The 22,071-nt window shown below is 44.7% G+C and overlaps 2 protein-coding genes and 1 long non-coding RNA gene across 5 annotated transcripts in view; 1 reads left to right on the forward strand and 2 right to left on the reverse strand.

The window, feature by feature from the left end:
* Positions 1 to 12,189, reverse strand: LOC310832080 (uncharacterized protein). The gene is made up of 2 exons (XM_083713583.1): positions 11,995 to 12,189; positions 1 to 2,165 (listed from the first exon to the last, which is right to left on the reverse strand). The coding sequence occupies exon 2, from the start codon at positions 2,153 to 2,155 to the stop codon at positions 98 to 100; it is 2,058 nt and encodes a 685-aa protein (XP_083569709.1). The 5' UTR covers positions 2,156 to 2,165; positions 11,995 to 12,189; the 3' UTR covers positions 1 to 97.
* Positions 1 to 22,071, reverse strand: part of LOC310832231 — a 42,992-nt gene that overhangs the window by 4,805 nt on the left and 16,116 nt on the right. The window lies entirely within an intron of this gene.
* The window catches only part of PRND (prion like protein doppel), a 17,690-nt gene continuing 6,291 nt past the window's right edge, over positions 10,673 to 22,071 (forward strand). Inside the window, exons 1-2 of one of the 3 annotated variants that reach the window (XM_083713856.1) lie at positions 10,673 to 11,900; positions 21,657 to 21,884. The gene's annotated coding sequence lies outside the window, so the exon portion shown is untranslated. Of the gene's footprint in view, positions 11,901 to 21,534; positions 21,885 to 22,071 lie in introns of those variants that run through there. The other 2 variants (XM_083713857.1, XM_083713855.1) reach the window with 2 other exon arrangements.

The raw sequence follows: 22,071 nt of genomic DNA on the forward strand, positions 1-22,071 counted from the left end.
TCTCCACAAAACATTTCCTTTATATAAACACATCTCTTTCCTTCTGGACATTTCCTGTCTCAGCAACAAAATGGCAGCTTAAGGAGGGTGTCCAGCCTCAAGGTATCAGGAAAGAAGTGACCAGAATCAAAAGCACAGAAGACTTGGCAAAAGTGTTGTCACGCATGCAAGACGTGGCACTGTTGTGATGGCTTCCGGTGGCTCCTGCGCCAGGGGCGATGTTAGCTGCTTCTGGAACATGCTTCAGCCAGAGTTTGGTTGGCATCGGCACTTCTGGCTTCTGATCATATCTGCTTCTTTCCATTTGACGGATGAAATCACTGTACAGCTCCCTGCACATCTCCCGCGCCACTTGCATCACCACCCTGGCTTCCACCTCATCTGCCGTTTGGTTTCCGGTGGGCTTTATGTAATAGTTTGTGGTGGCATTCTCACAATCACTCGCAAAGACATCCTTCGTAACAGGGTGGCTGTAGTTTGGGTAGAAAACGGGATGGGTAAAACGATTGTGGTTTTCGCTCCACCACTGCTCCTCATCGCTGTCATTGAAATGCAGGTGCATGTTAGACATGGAGCTGCCCAATCGGTCTTTCGCCACAGCACCTGTTATCGCTTCTTCCGCCACAGGCTTCACTTCCGGCTTGGCCGGCATAGGCCCCTCTGGCCTACTCCCAGGACGTCTGAAGTCGCCTCCTGCATGGCTAGAGTAGGTACGATACTGCTCTATGCACATTTCGCGCACCACGTGCGTCACAACCCTGGTTTCCATCTCATCTGCCGTTTGGTTTCCGCTGGGCTCCGTATACTCGCTCACCGTGATATTTGTGCAATCTCTCACAAAGATATCCTGCGGAACAGGCTGGTTGTACTGTGGGTAGTAAACCTGGTCGGAGTAACGGTTGCGGTTTTCATACCACCACCGCTCGTCATCACGGTTGTTAAAGTGAAAATTGACATTGGACATGGCGCGTCCTAAGAGGTAGCCACCCACGGCTCCTGCTGCAGCTCCCGCCAGAGCCGATCCTGCCATATGTTTCATATTGGGCTTGGGTGGCTTCGGCTTCCATGGCTTACTGTCATATTTGCCCCAGCTGCCTCCTTCTCCATACCTCGGGTAACCAGGGTTTTGTGGAAAGCCAGGATTTTGTTGGGGATAGCCAGGGTTGTGTGGGTTACCAGGATTGTTTGGAGGGTATCCAGGGTTTTGTGGCGGATAACCAGGATTGTGTGGGTTGCCAGGATTGTGGTGAGGGTAACCTGGGTTTTGTGGAGGATAACCAGGGTTGTGTGGGTTGCCAGGATTGTGGGGAGGGTAACCTGGGTTTTGTGGTGGATAGACAGGGTTGCCAGGGTTTTGTGGTGGGTATCCAGGATTTTGTGGAGGAGGGTTGCCAGGATTGTGTGGGGGGTAAGCAGGGTTTTGTGGTGGGTAAGCAGGGTTACCAGGGTTTTGTGGTGGATAGGCAGGGTTTTGTGGAGGAGGGTTGCCAGGATTGTGTGGGGGGTAGGCAGGGTTTTGTGGAGGGTAAGCAGGGTTTTGTGGTGGATAGGCAGGGTTACCAGGGTTTTGTGGTGGGTATGCAGGGTTTTGTGGAGGAGGGTTGCCAGGATTGCTTGGGGGCTTACCAGGGTTTTGTGGTGGGTAAGCAGGGTTTTGTGGAGGAGGGTTGCCAGGATTGCTTGGGGGCTTACCAGGGTTTTGTGGTGGGTAAGCAGGGTTATATGGAGGAGGGTTGCCAGGATTGCTTGGGGGCTTACCAGGGTTTTGTGGTGGGTAAGCAGGGTTATATGGAGGAGGGTTGCCAGGATTGCTTGGGGGCTTACCAGGATTTACTGGGGGATAAGCAGGGTTGTGTTGTGGGGGAGCAGGATTGTGTACAGGTTGGTTGTGTACAGGTTTGACAGGTTGCTGTACAGGTTTGCCAGGTCGCTGTACAGGTTTGCCAGGTCGCTGTACAGGTTTGCTAGGTCGATGTTCCACAGGTTTGCTAGGTCGATGGTGTTCCACAGGCTTGCTAGGTCGATGATGTGAAGGCTTGCTAGGCTTTCTACTACTTCTACTGGATGAGCTTTTTCCCGAAACCGAGACAATGACATCCGTCTGCAGAAGAATAAAGAGAATTGCTATCGCGCAGGTCAGCAAGTACTTCCCCATAATGGCTATTCTGTAAAACAAAGTAAAGGAATCAAGTGTTTTTTTAAGGGGAAAAAAGAGACAGGGAGGATATAACACAAAATGCAGAATATATAATTGCAGGTAGATGGTGGTGGTATTTCCAAAATGATTGTCTCTCACATTATATGTTGAGCAGGCTTTGGATGTGCCAATACTGTGAATCTGACAACTGTCCAACAAGAGAGACTGTAACCCAATGGAAGACCACACGCTTTGTATGTAGAAGGACCATGGGTCAAACCCTGGCATCTCCAGGTAGGACTGGAAAGGACCCTGTTTGAGTGCAGACAATCCTGAGCTTGAGGTACCAATACTCTGATGGGGTATTAGGCAACTTTCTGTGTTCCTAAGTTGATACCTGCACCAGCTGACAAAAGTCTATACAACTTGCAAGGCAAGTTTTTTTTGGGGGGGGGCGGGGAATATAAAACAGCCCAGGTGTTTAAGTACTTGACTTACAGGACACAATTACATCAGGCAGAAGTCAGAAGGTAGCTCCACTTCAGCTATATATGAGCAGCAAACTTCTCACTTTCATGCCAGTTAGGAGCTTTTAAAAATTGTGCCACTTTCTTTGATGAATAATTCTGAGTCACTTGAAAACTTGACCATTCCAGCATCAATAGCCCAGTGAAAACCACCGACTTGCCAATCTGGTGTTTTCCAACACTACTGCATATACCAAAATATATACCATAGTAAATCCTCTCCCCAAAGTCATCCAGCTCAATCTATCTCCCAGTTATATAAATTCCTGTTGAAGCTGTAGCAGAATTTTATTTTAGAAAAACACCACATTATAACTGTGATAGTCAGGACATAGATCCCAAAGTTTCGCAAAATTTGAGTGCATACACATATGAACCACTATGGATTATAGTGCAAATGATTAAGTGTGTTGGCAAAAAGGCAGCTCTGGCGATCAAATGGATCAAGTATCTCAAACTCACTACCCTCTATCTCTCATTGTTAGAAGCACGCTGTGAAACGAAGTCCTTTTACAGAATTGCAAATGCATCCACAGACAGGGGAACCAAAATATAATTTAAAAAAAAGTTGAACACATTGGAAAATCAAGGCTTGGTAAATAAAGTATAACAGAGATACCTTAAGCACGTGCAAAGTGCATTTCCCTTACCCCTGAGCAATCACAATATGCCCACCCATATTTGTATTGGAAAGACGCATGCTCGCCTTAGAAATTAAGCACTGGAGAATCCTCTCAAGGGAAAAAAATACAGTTCCAGACTCAGAAAGACCAAAGCCCCCTGCTTTGAGGCAGTGTGTTTTAGCGTACAAACAAAGCTCCATTCCTCTTCTCCTTCCAACCTTTTAAATTGTTCCAAAGGCTTTGGGGCCAGTGCCAAAGAGCTGCTGCAGTTTGGCCTTTCCCACAGATTCACCATAATCAGCTTACACTTTTCCGGCATACAAAGTGGGATTTTCCAAGTCCTAGCACGCTTTACAGAGAACTCACACCACCTCACCTCACCAAGCCTAGGGGGAAAGTGCTGTTGCAATCAGGCCCTGCTGTGGGCTTGCCATGGGCATCGGGCCCCTGTGTGGACAGGATGCTGGGCTGCATGTGCCTTTGGTCTGATCCTGCAGCCAAGCTCTTCTGATTTTCTCAACTGCAACTTGCAATGAGATGCACGCAATCACTGTTGGCCACAGCAGGTTCACAGCTTTGCTTCACATCTACAGTGGTACCTTGGTTCTCAAACGTCTTGGTAGAGAGGCAGTGTGGTTAAGAGCAGTAGACTCGTAATCTGAGGAACCAGGTTTGCGTCTCTGCTCCTCCACATGCAGCTGCTGACCTTGGGCTCAGTGGCGTAGTGTGGAGGTGCGGGGGGGCCCGGCCGCACGGGGCGCAACATCTGGGGGGGGCACTCGCAGCTCTCTGCCCCTACTAAAATCCACAGGTTAGGGGACGCAAATTACTTGCCTTGCCCCGGGTGCTGACAACCCACGCTACACCACTGCTTGGGCTAGTCACACTTCTCTGAAGTCTCTCAGCCCCACTCACCTCACAGAATGTTTGTTGTGGGGGAGGAAGGGAAAAGAGAATGTTAGCTGCTTTGAGACTCCTTCGGGTAGTGATAAAGAGGGATATAAAATCCAAACTCTTCTTCTTCTTCTTCTATTCAAACAACTTGGAACCCAAACATTGCAAACCTGGAAGTGTTCCGGTTTGCGAATTTTTTTCGGAAGCCGAACGTGCTCCATTTTGAGTGTTACGCTTCCAATTTGAGTGCTACACTTCCGTTTTGAGTGTTACACTGAGGTCTGTCTGTTTTTGCTATTTATTTTGCATTTTTGTGGCTGGCTTTTTGTTTGTTTATGGGACTGTGTGGAACCCAGTTCAGCTACTGACTGACTGATTGATTGATTGACTGCTGTACATTGTTCATTGCTTTCATTTTATGGATCAAGGGTCTTGTTAAATAGTAAAATTCATATTAAATTGCTGTTTTAGGGGTTGTTTTTAAAAGTCTAGAACGGATTAATCCATTTTGCATTACTTTCTATGGGAAAGCACGCCTTGGTTTTGGAATGCTTTGGTTTTGGAACAGACTTCCGGAATAGATTAAGTTTGAGAACCAAGGTACCAATGCATTATTATTTAGCATGATTTGGAGGAATCCTTTATTGCTTTGTTTAGAGCCCACAAGCTGATTCAGAATCAGCACATTTGCCAGGGGCCTGTATCCCGCAAGAGCCCAGGAAGTTCTGTCTCCATTGAAGGCATTGGTCCAAAGAAAAAGCCTAGCATATCAGCTTGAATTTCCATGCGGGCGAGTTGGAAGCCAATTCAACTCAACAGCCTCCCATTAGACCTTTCCACACACTTTGTCTTGGGTTTGACTAGCTCAGGCTAGTTCCTTGCAGTTCCTTGGAATCATCCTTGCAATTCCTTGGAATCATCCAGGGCCCGTCTCTGATTTGGAGCATAATTTATGTTCTGGGTTAATCATCGCTTGCCATATTGAGCCATAACAGGAATGTCAAGGGCAAAGTGAAGACAAAGTGGCCCTCCTTCTATGGGCAAGGAAGATAAGACAGTGCTGTGGGGTTTTATTCTAGACAGCAGGGCGTTCCTGTATCACCTTGGTATTCCAACTTCCACTCAGAGTAGCTGTCAGAAAGAGCTTGTTTTGATTGCATAATGTTCCCTCCTTTCTATGCACTGTTGCTCTCAATCCGCTGTTTATCCCGCTCCCTCACCCCCTTTCTTTTCACTTGCACCCTCCTAACAATGGGGACACTGTATTCCACCAAAAGGTCCTCCAGGATTGCCAGCAGGGCAGATATTCTGTTTTCTGGTCATGCCTCTGCTTGTTGCTGAGAGTCATCTATTCTTGGTAAACACGTGCTGGGCCTGGATGGGGTGGAAGGGAGGGCCTTTGGCACTTAGCACTAAAGAAGTGTCTAAACTGGAGCAGAGGCCAACAAGTTTACCTTGCCATGGGCTGTGGATTGTTCCAAGGAATTGCAAGTCGCCTCCAGCGTTCTAACTAGCCTGAGCTAGTCAAACCCAAGGTCTAATGGGAGGTTGTTGAGTTGAATTGGCTTCCAACTCGCCCTCATGGAAATTCAAGCTGATATGCTAGGCTTTTTGTTTGGACCTTGATTGAGTTCTGGAATTTAGAATTGACCGGGGCTGTTGATACAATTTCTCCTAACTGCCCTCTTCCACCCTCCTTCATTTTCTAGGGAAGATGACAGAGATGAGCCTATTGGGACATTGGTTGGCAGAGGCACTGGGTTGCCACCAAGATGGGGCGGGGCTGACACTCATTGCACACATGTAACACCATACATGGTGTGCATTGCACCCATATGATGGTGCATGCATGATACAAGGAGCTGAGCACTTGGGAGAAGCCGGCCACTGGACCTGTGGTGCATGCCAGATGGGTGCAATATGTGTAGCACCAATTGAAGATGGAGAGGGCCAAGGTGTTTTTGGCCTCATAGAGTTGGCATGCCTGGTGGTTAGAGTGCAAGTGATCAAAAACGTGGCCTGAATCTGACTGGCTATGACTCATAACCCATCTGAGATTCTATTCTTTGATGATACCAGTGGCAAATAAATCTTATTTATTCACCAGCATGGTGCCTGCAGAGAGTGTTGACCAGTAGAAAAGCATTTTACTGGAAAGCATGGGGGGAACAGTTTACAAAAAAAAAAACCCAAAATGTGAATTAATATGCCTCTTTTCTTAGAGATGGGGAAACTCGCCATTCCCCAGCAATATTAGGGCATTGATTGTGAACAACAGCCACAACCTAATGCTCAACTCCAGCCACCCTCACATGTCCTACTTTTACCCCTCAGCCACACAACTGACCACAAGTCCACAGAATCCCATGGAATGGACACGCCTTTCCAACAAACGACCAGCTCATAACCATCCCAACCATCTGTGCAAGCCAAACTTGTTTAAAGTACTCAAAACATGCAAAAGAAGAACCCGCGACAGGAGTTTCTAGACCAGCTGCAAGAGGTATACTCAGCCCTGCCCACACTCTGTAGAAACCTGACTCTTGTTTACTCTTCTGAGGTTTTGGAGGAACCATAGAATAAACCTGTAAGAAGCACCTCCGAGCTGAGCTTAGCAGCAAGATCCATGAGGTCTGCTTCTCACTGTAATATAAACATGAACACTAATAGCTGATACGTACAATACAGATATGCCAGAAGTCTGGCTTTTGTTCAAATAACTGAATTGCTTTTTAGCCAAGGAGAAGAAACTCCACCCAGCTCCCCAGATGAAAATCGTAGATTTGATCGCTCACAATCAGAGAGCAGGTTTTTCCAAGTGGCAAATATGGCTTGCAAGGTTACATATGGCCGTTGTTACATATATTTAAGCACCAGGCAAAAAACATTCATCTTCTCCCAAGCCTTTGGCAAATTAAACAATCTATGGCCTTTTAAACTGGGGGTGTTGTTTTTCTTTGTTACTATGTGATGTATTTTTGTGTTTTTATATTGTGAACCACCCCTGGATCCTTGGATAAAGGGCAGCATCAAAATTTAATAAATAATACTAAAATAAAAATTTAGGCTTGCACAGGTGAAGTGGATGGAAGTGTCCTGTTGCCCTAGTGCGATGAACCAGCTTTTTGCAATTATGTAAGTTACAGGGGAATGCAAGAAAAATGGGTGGATGAACTAAGGATTAATGTGAAGACATGTGAATCCCCTGCAGGCAAATCAGGCCAAATTCTTATCCCGTGCTATAACCACCATGTCAAAGAAACCAGAATGAATGTTCATTAAGGACTGGACATAATCTAACCATCACGTAAGTTTTGTGCAAGCAAATCAAGATGAATGTTGTGTATAAACAAGTCACTTATTGTGATGTGTGAGGATTTTTATTTTATTTTTTAAGTTAAACTTGATACCTAAAAGGGTAAACGAAACCCTAGATTTACGGATTGCCAACCTTCTTGAGTCCATGGGCAAAGCGCGACCTGCGTGCAACAGCGCTCCATCCACTTGTGATTCCTAGCATACTGCCTCTGACTGTGGAGGGACAACATATAGCCATGAGGGATAGTAGTCACTAACAACCTGAATTTGTCGGATCCTATTTGAAAGCGTGGCGCTGTGGGTTAAACCACAGAGCCTAGGACTTGCCGATTAGAAGGTCGGCAGTTCGGGGTGAGCTCCCGTTGCTCGGTCCCTGCTCCTGCAAACCTAGAAGTTCGAAAGCATGTCAAAGTGCAAGTAGATAAATAGGTACTGCTCCGGTGGGAAGGTAAACGGCATTTCCGTGCGCTGCTCTGGTTCACCAGAAGCGGTTTAGTCATGCTGGCCACATGACCCGGAAGCTGTACGCTGGCTCCCTTGGCCAATAAAGCGAGATGAGTGCCGCAACCCCAGAGTCGGCCACGATTGGACCTAATGGTCAGGGGTCCCTTTACCTTTACCTATTTGAAAGCTATCAAAGGAGGTGACCATCACTGCCTCTGTGGGAGCAAATCCCATAGTTTAGGGGCGGATGGCTCTGTTAATTTTAGTTCTCTCCGTTTCTCATTTGTCTTTTGTCTGTTCTGGATTTTCCAAAATTCAGCTTCGTTGAATGTCCACAAATCCTAGTGCCGTGAGAGAGGGAGAAAAACATTTATCTGTTCCCTTTCTCCGCTCCTTATGCCATTTTATACACCTCTGTCATGAGGGAGAAAGCGAACCAAAAGGGGACTGCAGCAGATCAGCTCCCCAGACAGCCACACCATAAAATATTATCTAATCGGTTTAGCCTCCCAGTTCCCCGAAATCATGTTGTCTCCTCCACTCTCTAAAATTAGATTGGAGGCACCTCAGGGTTTGTTTTGAGTTTGTTTGTTGATTATGTTGTTCTGGAAATTGCACCAGTAGAGCTAGATTAATAATAGCATTTCCATCTAATTCTGCACTTAGGTTTGGAAGCAAAATGGAGCCACCCAAAAAAAGTAAAAATAAAGTGCTTCTATAGAGAATAGATCTTCCCAGGTATCCACAAGTGTATTAGTTTGTAAAAATCAAAGTCGAAGAGATTTTAGGAGAAACACATGCACCACAACAGCCTGACAAGGACCTTCCAGGACCTATTGAATGTTGACAGCAGTAGAGGCACAGCCTGTTGAGCATGGCAGATGAAAATGAAAATGATTATCAGTTTTCTTTAACAACGTACAGTGAGTGTTCAGGTGGTAGAAATTTGCAGAGGTTCCCTACCTTTTGGAAAGCCAAGAAACTGTCATAAAACCAAAAAATACCAGTTTCACAGAAGAAAAATGTGATGCTCAGAACTCTTCCTCCAAAGCAGGGGCAGGCAACCTAAGGCCCGGGGGCCAGATGTGGCCCAATCGCCTTCTCAATCCGGCCCGCAGACGTTTCAGGAATCAGCGTGTTTTTACATGAGTAGAATGTGTGCTTTTATTTAAAATGCATCTCTGGGTTATCTGTGGGGCATAGGAATTCATTCATTTACCCCCCAAAAATAGAGTCCGGCCCCACACAAGGTCTGAGGGACGGTGGACTGGCCCATGGCTGAAAAAGTTTGTTGACCCCGGCTCTAAAGCAAGCAGAACACCTATGCACCCCACCCCACAAGAAAGCAGCGAGGCAGACAGCACACAAACCACCAAGAACATCCCCTCCCCCAAAAAACTGATTTAAAGGGAGGGGCAGAGGGCACTGGTGATAATTGTGCGTGCCATGGTGACCACCAGTGCCATACTAGGGGGGAGGCATAATTAAAGGGTTGCCCACCAGGAAATTAAACACTCCCACCACCCTTCTGCATAATCTGGTGAGTCTTTGAAGCTTTCCTCAAAAACCTCCCATGTGACACTTGCACCCAATAAAGTAGTAAGTTTCAGGGCTGGTAATCGACTCCAAAACTGATCCCATTAACACTTCATAGCAAGGGAAGGTTTCATGAGGATGGTAGAGGAAAAAAGGGCGTCTATTTCTCCTCTTGGAACTCTTCCCACCATCAGCAGCAACACCAACCCAAATGGTGCCTTCTGTCTGAGGCTGGCTGGAGATCATCCAGGAACACTCCTCTTAGGAGCTGGCAATGCACTGCACCATTTTGTTGCAGCCGGCCACACTTGGTATTGTATCAATAACTCCGCAGGCAGAGAAGAAATGCATTGAGACAGAAACCAGGAGAGCAAGCGCAGTGGCGGAGCTTCATGCTCTGGTACCAGGGGCTGAGAGCAAGCGGGGGGGTGGCTGGCGCATGTCCCAGCAGCGTGGCATGCTGCCCACAGGGGCAGGTTGCCCAGCGTGGAGGGGGCAGCCACGATGGCACTGTATTGATCCATAGATAACCTGTAGATCCCAAGAGTCTGCACACGGCCTTCTTTCTTCCTACCCATTGGCTAATGTTCTGGCCAGTTAATGCCTTGTAGCTGTGGCTACTGGCTGAACCCTTAGATTAAGATATATACAGTGGTACCTTTGGATATGCGGCAGCTAGACTGGTGACTGGGAGCGGCTGCCGAAACCACATAACGCCGGTCTTGAAAGTCCTACATTGGCTCCCAGTACATTTCCGAGCACGATTCAAAGTGTTGGTGCTGACCTTTAAAGCCCTAAACGGCCTCGGTCCAGTATACCTGAAGGAGCGTCTCCACTTCCATCATTCTGCCCGGACACTGAGGTCCAGTGCCGAGGGCCTTCTGGCGGTTCCCTCGCTGCCAGAAGCCAAATTACAGGGAACCAGACAGAGGGCCTTCTCGGTAGTGGCACCCGCCCTGTGGAACGCCCTCCCACCAGATGTCAAAGAGAAAAATAACTACCAGACTTTTAGAATACATCAGAAGGCAGCCCTGTTTAGGGAAGCTTTTAATAGACTATTGTATTTTAATATTTTGCTGGAAGCAGTCCAGAGTGGCTGGGGAAACCCAGCTAGATGGGTGGGGTAGAAATAATATATTATTATTATTATTATTATTATTATTATTATTATTATACAAACTCTTCTGGTTCCGGATGCGAACTTTGCCCCAAGATGTGAGTGGAAATCGTGTGCCAGAGGTGGCACCTCATGTTAAGAACAGTTTCAGGATAAGAACGGACCTCCTGAATAAATTAAGTTCATAACCAGAGGTACCACTGTAGTTCCTAAGAGCTAAGATGACAATCAAGCAGGGAATTATAGAAGCTCATTTTGCATAATCTGGAGACAGATTGTTGGGCGGTGGGGATGGTAAAGGTATGGTGAATATATTGTAAGGTAAATGCATCAAATAGAAACGGTGTCTAGAAGCAATACAAGCATGCCTTTGAATACAACCCCACATTGGTACCCTAATTGCGTAGCACACAATTGGTGGAAAAGCAGTAAGATTTGGTGTGTAATAACAGTGCAGAGGGGTGGGGTCAATTTCCTCCCATTTTTAGAAAACCAGGATTAATCTAATCTCATTTTCCTGAAACTATTTGGAATGTGTGTGCATGCAGGCGTGTATTGTATATCTCAAAATGGTGGGAAAATAAAATGTGTATAATTCTGCTCTTTCCCCTGAGTTTAGAAGCAGCTACAAAGGCAGGTTTTATTAAAAAACCAAACTGAAGGAACCTTGTGGTCATGTTTATATGTCATGCTCTATCTTATCTTCCATTTTTTCCTTGATCTAAAAGGAGAGCCTCTTTGCTGAGAAGTCTCTACAATCCGACGTTGTTTCAGAAATTTCTTGCACCCCATATATGCTATCATTTTGGGATATGTTTATAACGGCTGGTGACGACAACAAGGATTTAAACATCCTGTCAACAGCTGCCTTAAAAGCTTTGTAAATGCAGAGCACTCAAAGAATAAACCCCCAGACGGTTTATCTGTTGCGTTATGCAATGAAATACGACCGCCTCAAACTGCAAACCAAGGGAAATCCTTTTGCCTCCATTGCTCATTTAGATGCTGTGAGATCATTAGGCAACCCGGCACTCTGATCCTAACATGAACGGACACCCTTGCAAATAATGTCTCCATTCAGAGCAGCTTAAAAATAAAAGGAAATTGGCAGACATGTCTACGATTTATGCAACACAGCAGCTGCAAGGACTCCATTTAATTTAATGAAGCAGATTTAATAAATATGAACATTCAGGACCTATAGAATGACAGCAGAATGTTGAAGATGACATTTGGGAGGGGAAGGAAGAAAGAAAACCACAGTGTCTAGAATATTGACCTCTTACTCTGCTGACAACTGAACTGTAAGTATCTAAGAGGTAGAAATTAAGAGTAGCCAGGATGTGACTGAGCAGCTGTAAGCCCTGTAAATTCATTTTAAAAGATGAAACAACTTACCCTTATTTGGAGCTTTTCAAAGACCCTCTTCTTTAGTACGTCAGGTCTCTCTGTGTGCCCGGAAATCTATGCGTCTCTCAAAATAAGTAGCAGTAGGTGGGGCGTGCTGAACGCCTAACAAGAACAGTTGTTTTTCTTGGGAGATACGTCACTTGAGAGCAGCCTCTGAGTCAGCCCACCCTTCTACCAGTAAATGCATTAGGAAATTAGAGTTTCTGGATGGTGGGAGGGAGCAGGGGAGCAGAAATCTCCCCAGTCAGACTCAGGCTCCAGGAAAAAGTTGTGCTTTCAGAACTGGCTTCTAACTTTCAAACATGAAGTTGAACAAGGTACATATTTTCCAGTAGGATTTTAAAACTAGGACTATATTCCATGCAGTGTGTGATCACTGATTGTGGACATCAAAATCTTTTTTGCGCTCTTATCAGCTTCTGGTAGAATTCTACCTTTTTTCAGATTTGCTTGTGCCACACCGATTTTCTAATTGATAATGAATAAAATTGGGAAACAACAACTAGCAGTGCTTGATTTATAACATAGAACACAAATACTTTATATTGTTTAAATGTTTCTTCCTATTCTAAGACCTTCCCGCCACCCTAGCCATCCTCTCCTCCCACATCCTGTGAGAATTACGGTTCTGAAGCAAAATGGGCAGAAACCATTCTAAGTACCGTATTTTTTGCTCTATAAGACTCACTTTTTCCCTCCTAAAAAGTAAGGGGAAATGTTTGTGCGTCTTATGGGGTCAATGCAGGCTGCGCAGCTGTCACAGAAGCCAGAACAGCAAGAGGGATTGCTGCTTTCACTGTGCAGCGATCCCTCTTGCTGTTCTGGCTTCTGAGGTTTTTTTGAAATATATTTTTTTCTTGTTTTCCTCCTCTAAAAACTAGGTGTGTCTTGTGGTCTGGTGTGTCTTATAGAGCAAAAAATACGGTAATTTCTTTACGGGAAATGACCCTGTTTTTAGTCAACAAGTGAAATCACCGTGATTGGTGGGTAGGGAATGGATATACTGCATTTGTCCATTTCAGTTCCTTTTGGTTTCTCAGTTTTTTCAGTCTTAAATCCAGTCCCCCACATTACTGTAGTAGAGCTTTGGGGCGGGGGGGGGGAAGAATCTTCATGAATTTTTGTCAGCATTTTTGTGTGCAATTTTCCAAGGAAACACATCTTTGTATGCATTTTTGGATAATATATATATATTTGTGCAATCAGTTTTAAAATAGCAATAGCAAGCAATTTCTGAAGTGTCCTATCTCCCACACAGGAGTGATTTAGAATGTTCAGATCCTGAGCAACTTTGCTAGCTGCCGCCCATTCCTTCTGGTATGGTGCAAAAACTTCTGGCAGCAATCACATCTCTCTCACCACACTTGCAAGCTAAAATAATTGTTTCCTTCCTGCATAAGCTTATAGTGGTTGACACATGAAAGTGTATGACAGAGCTAACAGCTCTGAATGGCATTGGTATAGTTGACCCTAACCTTCCGCTGTGCATTATAACTGAACCATTCAGATTTCATTTAGATTAATCTTATGACCTTATATCTTACAATAGTCTTGAAAAACCTTTAGTATTTTCTCAAGATAAATTTCTTGATTTTTCACTCTTAGCTGTACATTGTCAGCAATAAAGGCTGGCCTTACAGATGTTGCTTCCTATTCTAAGACCTTCATTCTCTTAGCTAGATCTTACATCCTCTACCAATGACTATCATAGTATTGAACAACCAGGGGGATAATGGACATCCCTGTATTGCTACTCTAGACTGCCTTTTTTTATCTTCTGCTGTCTGCACATACAGTAGCAACTGGATTCCTGTATATTAACTTAACCCAAATAACAAAAGTAGGTCCCAGTCCCAGTTCTGCTTAATTTGAACCTTTTATTCCCAGTTTACTCAGTCAAATGCCTTTTCAGCAGCAATAAATACTAAGCCAAGTGGATCCTGTTTATTATTACAGGCAACTCCTTATTTACATGGGTCCAACTGACATGCAACTGTGACTGCATGCACTGTGCCAAATCCAGAAGTGACTTTAAAAATGGCCCTCAAAGAGCTCAGAAAGTGCAAAAAGTCACAAAAACAGTGCCTAGCAATCCCATGATACTTTGCAAGTGCAACCCCAGAAGCCCTTGCACTGACTGTTGAGGCTGACCATTGAGGCTGGACTTTCCAGACTGATACTGCTTTCCTTTTTCCCATTTATTTTTTTATTTGCATTTTCAAAAAGAGGAACAGAGCATATTTAACCCCCTCCCCCTCCCCTCCTCCTGTCCCACTTACAACTTTGTACCAAATACAGCATGTATACATATACCATATGACTTCCCTTCCACCCTTTTCCTGGTTCCTTTGCTTTTCTACCACTCCGCATAATCCACATCTTTTTAATCATCCAATTTGTTACCTATTAAAAACTCTATCTATTTCAACTCCGCTGGATTTACGTGAGACCTGCTAAGCTATGTATTTGTTTATGATGGTTTTTAAAATATTCAATAAACATTTTCCCTTCCTCCTTGTATTCTTTATCTTTTTCTCTTATCCTGTTCATCAAACCAGTCAGTTCAGCATATTCAAACATTTTATAGAGCCATTCTTCCTTAGAGGGTACTATACTCGTTCTCCACTTTTGTGCCAATAAGGTTCTAGCTGCAGCATAGTAATAAACCCTTTTGGTTTTGGGGGGGACCTTCGTTGTTACCATTCCTAACAGAAAAATCTCAAGTGTTTTAGCGAAAGTTTAAAAAATATATTTTTTTAATTTATTATATATAATTTCCCAACATTAATTAATTATTTTACAGGACCACCACATGTGAAAAAAGATCCCTCATTTTCATTACACTTCCAACATATACCTTTTTCTTTTTTATACATTTTTGCCAATCTGGTGAGTGTTAAATACGGATAATGCTTTCCAATGCTCTTTAAAAAACAAAACTTTGACATTTAAGTTCCAGCTTTAACTGACATATTTTGGTAGCCCATTAACTCATGTTCATTCTGCTCATTAAAAAAAATTATGAACTAATGTTTCCAAATGACTTTGTGGTTCTAAAGTTTCTAATAACTTATAAAACATTTAAACATTTAAAACATTTTTTAAATAGCACTTAACAGTAATATCTGGGATTCTAGTTGCTTTTACAGGTTTTTAGCCACTTTTACATGGCGCTGTGGTCTAAACCACTGAGTCTCTTGGGCTTGCTGATCGGAAGGTCAGCTGTTTGAATCTACACGACAGTGGTGAGTTCATGTTGCTCTGTCCCAGCTTCTGCCAACCTAGCAGTTTGAAAGCATACCAGCGCAAGTAGATAAATAGGTATTGCTGTGGCAGGAAGGTAAATGGCATTTCCGTGCGCTCTGCTTTCCGTCACGGTGTCCTGTTGTGCCAGAAGTGGTTTAGTCATGCTGGCCACATGACCCGGAAAGTTGTCTGTGGGCAAATGCCGGCTCCCTCGGCCTGAAAGCGAGATGAGCGCCGCAACCCCATAGCCGCCTTTGACTGGACTTAACCATCCAGAGTCCTTTAGCTTTTTTTGCATGTAAAGGTAAAGATACCCCTGACCATTAGGTCCAGTCACGAACGACTCTGGGGTTACGATGCTCATCTCGCTCTATAGGCCAAGGGAGCTGGCGTTTATCCGCAGACAGCTTCCGGGTCATATGACCAGTGCCACCCGTGTCCCTTCTTTCTTTTTACCTTAAGGTCCATAAATAGCAACACCCTAGTGGTCCCGGGCCCTAAGGAAGTCAGATTAGCCTCAACCAGAGCCAGGGCCTTTTCAACACTGGCTCCAGCCTGGTGGAACGCTCTGTCTCATGAGACCAGGGCCCTGCAGGATCTGATTTCTTTCCGCAGGGCCTGTAAGACAGAGTTGTTCCACCTGGCCTTTGGCTTGGAATCAATTTGATTCCTTCCCTCTCTTTCTTTTTTCCTTTCTCCTTCTGTGTTGGAACTCCTATTTGGGGACTTCCCTGGCTTTTTTCTGGCCCATGTAGGACCAGTCTGGATAGTTAGCCTTGGTGGAGACTTGACGTTTTTATCCCCAAAAAAGTTTTTGATTGAGTTTCCACTGAAATGAGGCTGCATTTTAATGTTTTAATGTTGTATTTTAATCTTGTTTTTTAAGCAGTATTTCAATCAATTGTTTTTATATTTGGTGTTAGCCGCCCTGAGCCCGGTCTTGGCTGGGGAGGGCGGGCTTTAAATAAAAATGATGATGATGATGATGATGATGATGATGATTATTATTATTACATGTAAAAGTAGCTAAAAACAAGCAAAAGGTCTTTAGAAGTATGTCTGTAGGAGGGGAAATATTATATAGAAAAGGCACTAAGTATCATGAAGATTAGGGACGCGGGTGTTGCTGTGGGTTAAACCACAGAGCCTAGGGCTTGCCGATCAGAAGGTCGGCGGTTTGAATCCCCACGACGGGGTGAGCTCCCGTTGCACAGTCCCTAAGGAAGTCCCTGCTCCTGCCAACCTAGCAGTTCAAAAGTATGTCAAAGTGCAAGTAGATAAATAGGTACCACTCCAGTGGGAAGGTAAACAGCGTTTCCATGCGCTGCTCTGGTTTGCCAGAAGCGGCTTAGTCCTGCTGGCCACATGACCCGGAAGCTGTACGCCGGCTCCCTCGGCCAATAAAGCGAGATGAGCACTGCAACCCCAAAGTCGGTCACGACTGGACCTAATGGTCAGGGGTCCCCTTACCTTTACCTGTCATGAAGATACCTGTTCTACCAGCATTTTCTTCAAGCAGAAACAAATCAAAGAAAGAAGGACTAGTTGATAACGCCACAAATTATTGTCAAATGCTGCTTGCTTGGGTATATACACCCCCAAACATAAAGGAATATATGCCAGAAACATAGGCTCAGATTATTTGGGGGTGGTTCAGAAAGATGGCTGGTCTAGCTCATGTGCAACAAACAAACAATCAAACAAACAACCCTGACAACAACAAGTTAGAAATGTGATCTGTTTTTGCAGCTGCTTCTGTTCTAAAGCAGAAGTCAGGAACTTCCATTTAATGGGTCTAATTAGGTCTACCAGACCTCCGCATTTGGCCTGCAAGGCTGTTTTGGCCAAGCCACACCCCCCCCTTGCTTTACAAATAAAGGCACAGCCACAGCTGGCCAAAAAAGGGGCTTGCAGGCGTAATCCATAGGTGTATCTGACTTTAATTTTGCACATGCTCAGTAAACAGACAGCTGACACCATATGAGCCAAGGTTACTTACCTCTGTGCAGTTAGGATAATCCCTCAGGCTCTCCCCTCTGCAAGACCCCGAACCTTTAAGAACCAGTTAGCTGTGGGGTTTCCCTTAAAGTTCTGAATTTTCCCAATATTGTACAGTACGTTCCGTGTCTGTTTATGTTCTTTTATGTTAGGGCCTCTCTGCACTTGCCACTTATAGTCATATACAGTGGTACCTTGGGTTAAGAACTTAATTCGTTCTGGAGGTCCGTTCTTAACCGGAAACTGTTCTTAACCTGAAGCACCGCTTTAGCTAATGGGGCCTCCTGCTGCCGCCTCACCACCGGAGCATGATTTCTGCTCTCATCCTGAAGCAAAGTTCTTAACCCGAGGTACTATTTCTGGGTTAGCGGAGTCTGTAACCTGAAGCGTATGTAACCTGAAGCGAATGTAACCCAAGGTACCACTGTAGTTGCTTGCTTGTTCTGACATTTTTAAGAATGAATTTGCTGCCAGTGATCTGCTGCAGTGCAGTTTGTGCTGATTGGAGCCAGTCATAGTGAAAGGAACGGAGTCGTCCACAGATAATTTGCTCCTAGGGTCACTCTGGAGAAGGTGTGTGCGGAGAACACTTAATTGTTCTGTGCGCTTCAAAGCTAAGTATTTAGGAACACTGGAAACAGAAGGTGCTTCAATTTCAAGAGCATGGTGTGCAAGTTCTGTTGTATACTATGGAACATTGGGGGGATGGGACCACAACTTCAGTCACTCTGAAAGAAGATACAGTCATACCTCATGTTACAGACGCTTCAGGTTAAGTGTTTTTGGGTTGCGGACCGCAGGAAACCTGGAAGTACCGGAACGGGTTACTTCTGGGCTTTGCTGCTCGCGCATGCGCAGAAGCGCCAAATTGCACCAGCGCAGACATCCAAGGTTCCACTGTATTGGGCACTCCAAATCATTTGTCCACATATGTGTACAGAAAATAGTAGAAATAGATCTATTTAAAGGATACTTGCAAAACCATAGAACTCCTATTAGAATAAACAAGTTCCGTTTTAAATACTGAAATACTAAAAAAAGATGGATAACAATGTGTAATAGAAAAAGAAGCATGAAATTAGGTTAAAGGTGTGTGAAAGAAAGTAATAGAAGTGGAAAGAAATTGCAATTGAGTAGATTGGAAGTCTAACACAAAGCTGGGGTGAGGGGTGGTGGATGGTGATGGGAAAAGGAATTATCTGTGAGACTGAATGTTGGTATGTTTGTATATATTGAAGGATTGTATGAAATGTATGTTTGTATGCTTGTATATTTGCAATATGTGTGTATTTTATAATAAAAATTTAAACAAACAAAAAAGATCTACATCAATTGTTGCAATGCATCCTTAATTTCCCCAGAATGGCTGGAGAAACCCAACCAGATGGGAGGGGTATAAATTATTATTATTATTATTATTATTATTATTATTATACAGTTGCTGTTGTTGTTGTTGTTGTTGTTGTTGTTGTTCAATGTGTGGCACATGGATTCTATGTGGAAATATTCTTGTGGCCCACTTTTTTTGAAAAATTGGCTGTTCTACATCCAAGCGTTCATAGCAGACCAGCTTTTTTCAGCTGGTCCACATCACCCCCTGGTGTTCAGAGTGCTTATTACAGTGAAATGTGAACCCAATGGGATTTATTCCCAGCTAAGTGCATATCAGATTGCACCCTTAAACATTTTAAATATATTGATAGCTTCTTTAACTGAACTGTTTGGAGTTGCAAGATTTAATTAAATACTTTGATTCCACATGATTAATGGACACCAAAAACATTCAGCAAATATTTTTATTTCCTCTCCTGATTATACGTATTCTGCAGTTCTAGACCCTTGTATTTGAAGATACAGTAATTCTGCCAACATCATGTATCAAAGGACAAGTTTCTCAAATATGCACAGCTCTCCTTTCTCAATTATTCCTTGACTGCTTTGAAGTCAGTATGTGAACAGGATTTGTGGGAAGAAATTGATAAGATGATCCACAAAAATGGTCCACAAAACAATCCTATTCAGTCTCAGCCTCTATTATAGAAAACTTGATGAAAATTGTTCATAAATGGTTCCTCCCTCAGTGTTGGAAGTACAGGGATCAATCAGTTAGTAACCTAAGGGTTAATTCTGTTTAGATTCAGCCAACTGAAGTGGGGGTGAAGGTGTTGCCTAGCAACCACTCAGAATGACATGATCCTTGCTGGGATAACTTGTGCTCTGATTGGCTCTGTATATCTGAGAGAGTTTATCCACTGTATGAGTAGCTATATGCTGCCCTGCTGTAGACAAGGCCTGAACTGCTAAGAAAGACAAAACATTTCTGTTTGTTTCTTCTCATATTATCTACCCTTTTTGTTCAGTTTACCCAATAAAGTATGGTCAATTTCTTTTCTCTCTGGACTCCATCTGCTTTATTCAAGTCACGCTGTTAACAATCAGTTTGATTTGGGTACTGAAAACAAGCCTCCAGTCCCAGAATGTGCTCACAGAGAACCCCCGTTTTCTAATTCTAACTGTATGCCTTTTGCACTGGGTGGTAGATCTTGTGGTTCTACTAAAAAAAATCCCCCCCCCCCAAAAAAATAAGGTAGATCTAGGAAGGCTGATGTTAAGTTGTGGGTGAACATATCAGACGACACAGCGATTCTTCAAACAGCTCTTGTTTATTCACAGGGCAGAACAGAACTGAACTGAAGGGTTCAGCCAACCTGCTTATATAGAGCTCCACTAGAACACAACAGTAACCATTTTCTGTAACTATCCAATCACTGAACGTCACTTTCGATCCCTTATTTGCATATGTGGACCTGAACTATCTACAGTATCCCCCTGCTGGCCCAGGGTGAAACCTCACTACATAACACCCCTCCCCACCGAGATAAGGCGTTAGTTACAATCGTAATGGTTTCCTTATATACAGCACTACACGTAATGGTTCAATTAGGCACAAAAGCATATCAAATACATTTCACCTACTTCCATTAGACCGACAGTATTACATGTCCAACAACATAGTCCTTTAAATAAGTTGGGCACTTGGAAACTCTGCCAGACCGCCAGGGAGCGGTACCCAGGTCCGGAGGGCCGCCCGATTCTTGCTGAGGCTGTGGCGCGACCCTAGGTGGCGTTGAAACCAAGTCCCCTGGATCCGCTGCTGTGGGTGGAGCCTCCGCAAGTGGAGTGGTCTGAGTCTGTGGTAAGTCTGGCAGACCCTCTGAAGCAGCTTGGTTCGGCTCCACGCCGGCAGTTTGCGAGAGAGGTGTAGATGGAGCCTCACCATCTGTAAGTGTCTCTTCCGGAGCCACGAGCGCAGTTGGGGGCACCACGGTAGTGTCCAAGTCCCCAACCCTGCGCCTAAGCTGGTCTATGTGCCGGTGCCACAAGCGTCTGAGTGGCACCTGGTACGAGTGAGGTCCAGTGACTCCCACTACTGTGGCTGGCACCCAAGGAATGTCCCCCACAAAATTCTGGGCAAAACCTGTTTCCTGGAACAAAGGACCGTGGCGTGTTGGCACAGCCTGGGGGTTCGGCCACGGCAAAGTCCAAGTGCAGCCGGTCAAGCGGAGATCTGAGGCGGCAGCCCATAAGCAGTTCAGCAGGACTCCGCCCTGTGGCCGCATGAGGGGTGATGTGTTGCACGAACAAGTATTCGGCAGCCCGCTCATGCCAGTCTCCCCGGTCCAGGCGCACCAGTGCCTCTTTTGCCAAGCGCACCATTCTCTCCGCTCCACTAGAACGCAACAGTAACCCTTTTCTGTAACTATCCAATCACTGAACATCACTTTTGATCCCTTATTTGCATATGTGGACCTGAACTATCTACAGTATCCTCCTGCTGGCCCAGGGTGAGAACTTCAGTACATAACAACTGAAGTCTGCCTGTGCTTGCTCCAATAATCACCAGATTAATCTGAGTTATGTAGAATTCTACCAGATCCCTACATGGAAACTTCGCAAAAACAATGGGAAGAAGCTGTCACTCAATAGTAGAGCCACGGCCTTGCATGCAGAAGACCTCAGCTTCAATCCCTCAGCTTCAATCCCCAGCATCTTTGGGTAGGGCTGATAAAGAACCCATTCTGAAATCCTAGAGTGTGGCTGCCAGTGTGGACAACACAGAGCTAGATGGAACAATGGTCTGACTCCTGATAAGGCAGCTTCTTGCATTCCAAAGATATATGGGGCGGGCAATATTTTTATCAGCACTGCCAGTGTTCCTATTTCAGCAGCCACAGCCAGTGATGGTCCTCTGTCCTCTGCTTCCATCCTATTTTTAGAATGAACTATACAATCTGTACCAGAGAGAAGCTAACAGGGAAAGTAACACAAGTTTTGCTTGGAGCCTGTGGTCAGCTAGTGAGGCTTTTGGTGGTTGTTTTCTTTCTTTCTTTTTCCTTTTTCCACAGTAGGGGAGCGACCCCTGGGGAAAGTTTCCTGATGCATTTAGAACAGTGGCCGCAAAGTTGAGAGATGGTGTATGCTCAGACACAAAGGATTGGCTAAACTTGACATTGAAGGTTACCCCTCCTGCTGCTATATATTCTGAGCAGCACAGGCTTTTTGAGCTTAGAGACACCTGCTCTTCAAAAAGAACAGAGCCTCAGAGAAGCCTACCAGAAACCCTCTACAGACGAGTAAGTTACTCCCATCTTTGCTAAGGGTGCCTTCAGATTGTCACTGGTTTGTGGGAGTGATTCAAGAGCATGCTGTAAATTTAGGTTTGTGCCGTTAAGGTGAGTTAAAGTGCTCTGTTCCCCTAGCACAACAAATCCACTTTTAAAAACAAGGGTTGGACTTTTTGCAGTTGGGAACTGGCAGGGA

Source organism: Podarcis gaigeae (genome assembly GCF_964106915.1).
Source record: "Podarcis gaigeae genome assembly, chromosome: 15".
Taxonomy (NCBI): Eukaryota; Metazoa; Chordata; class Lepidosauria; order Squamata; family Lacertidae; genus Podarcis; species Podarcis gaigeae.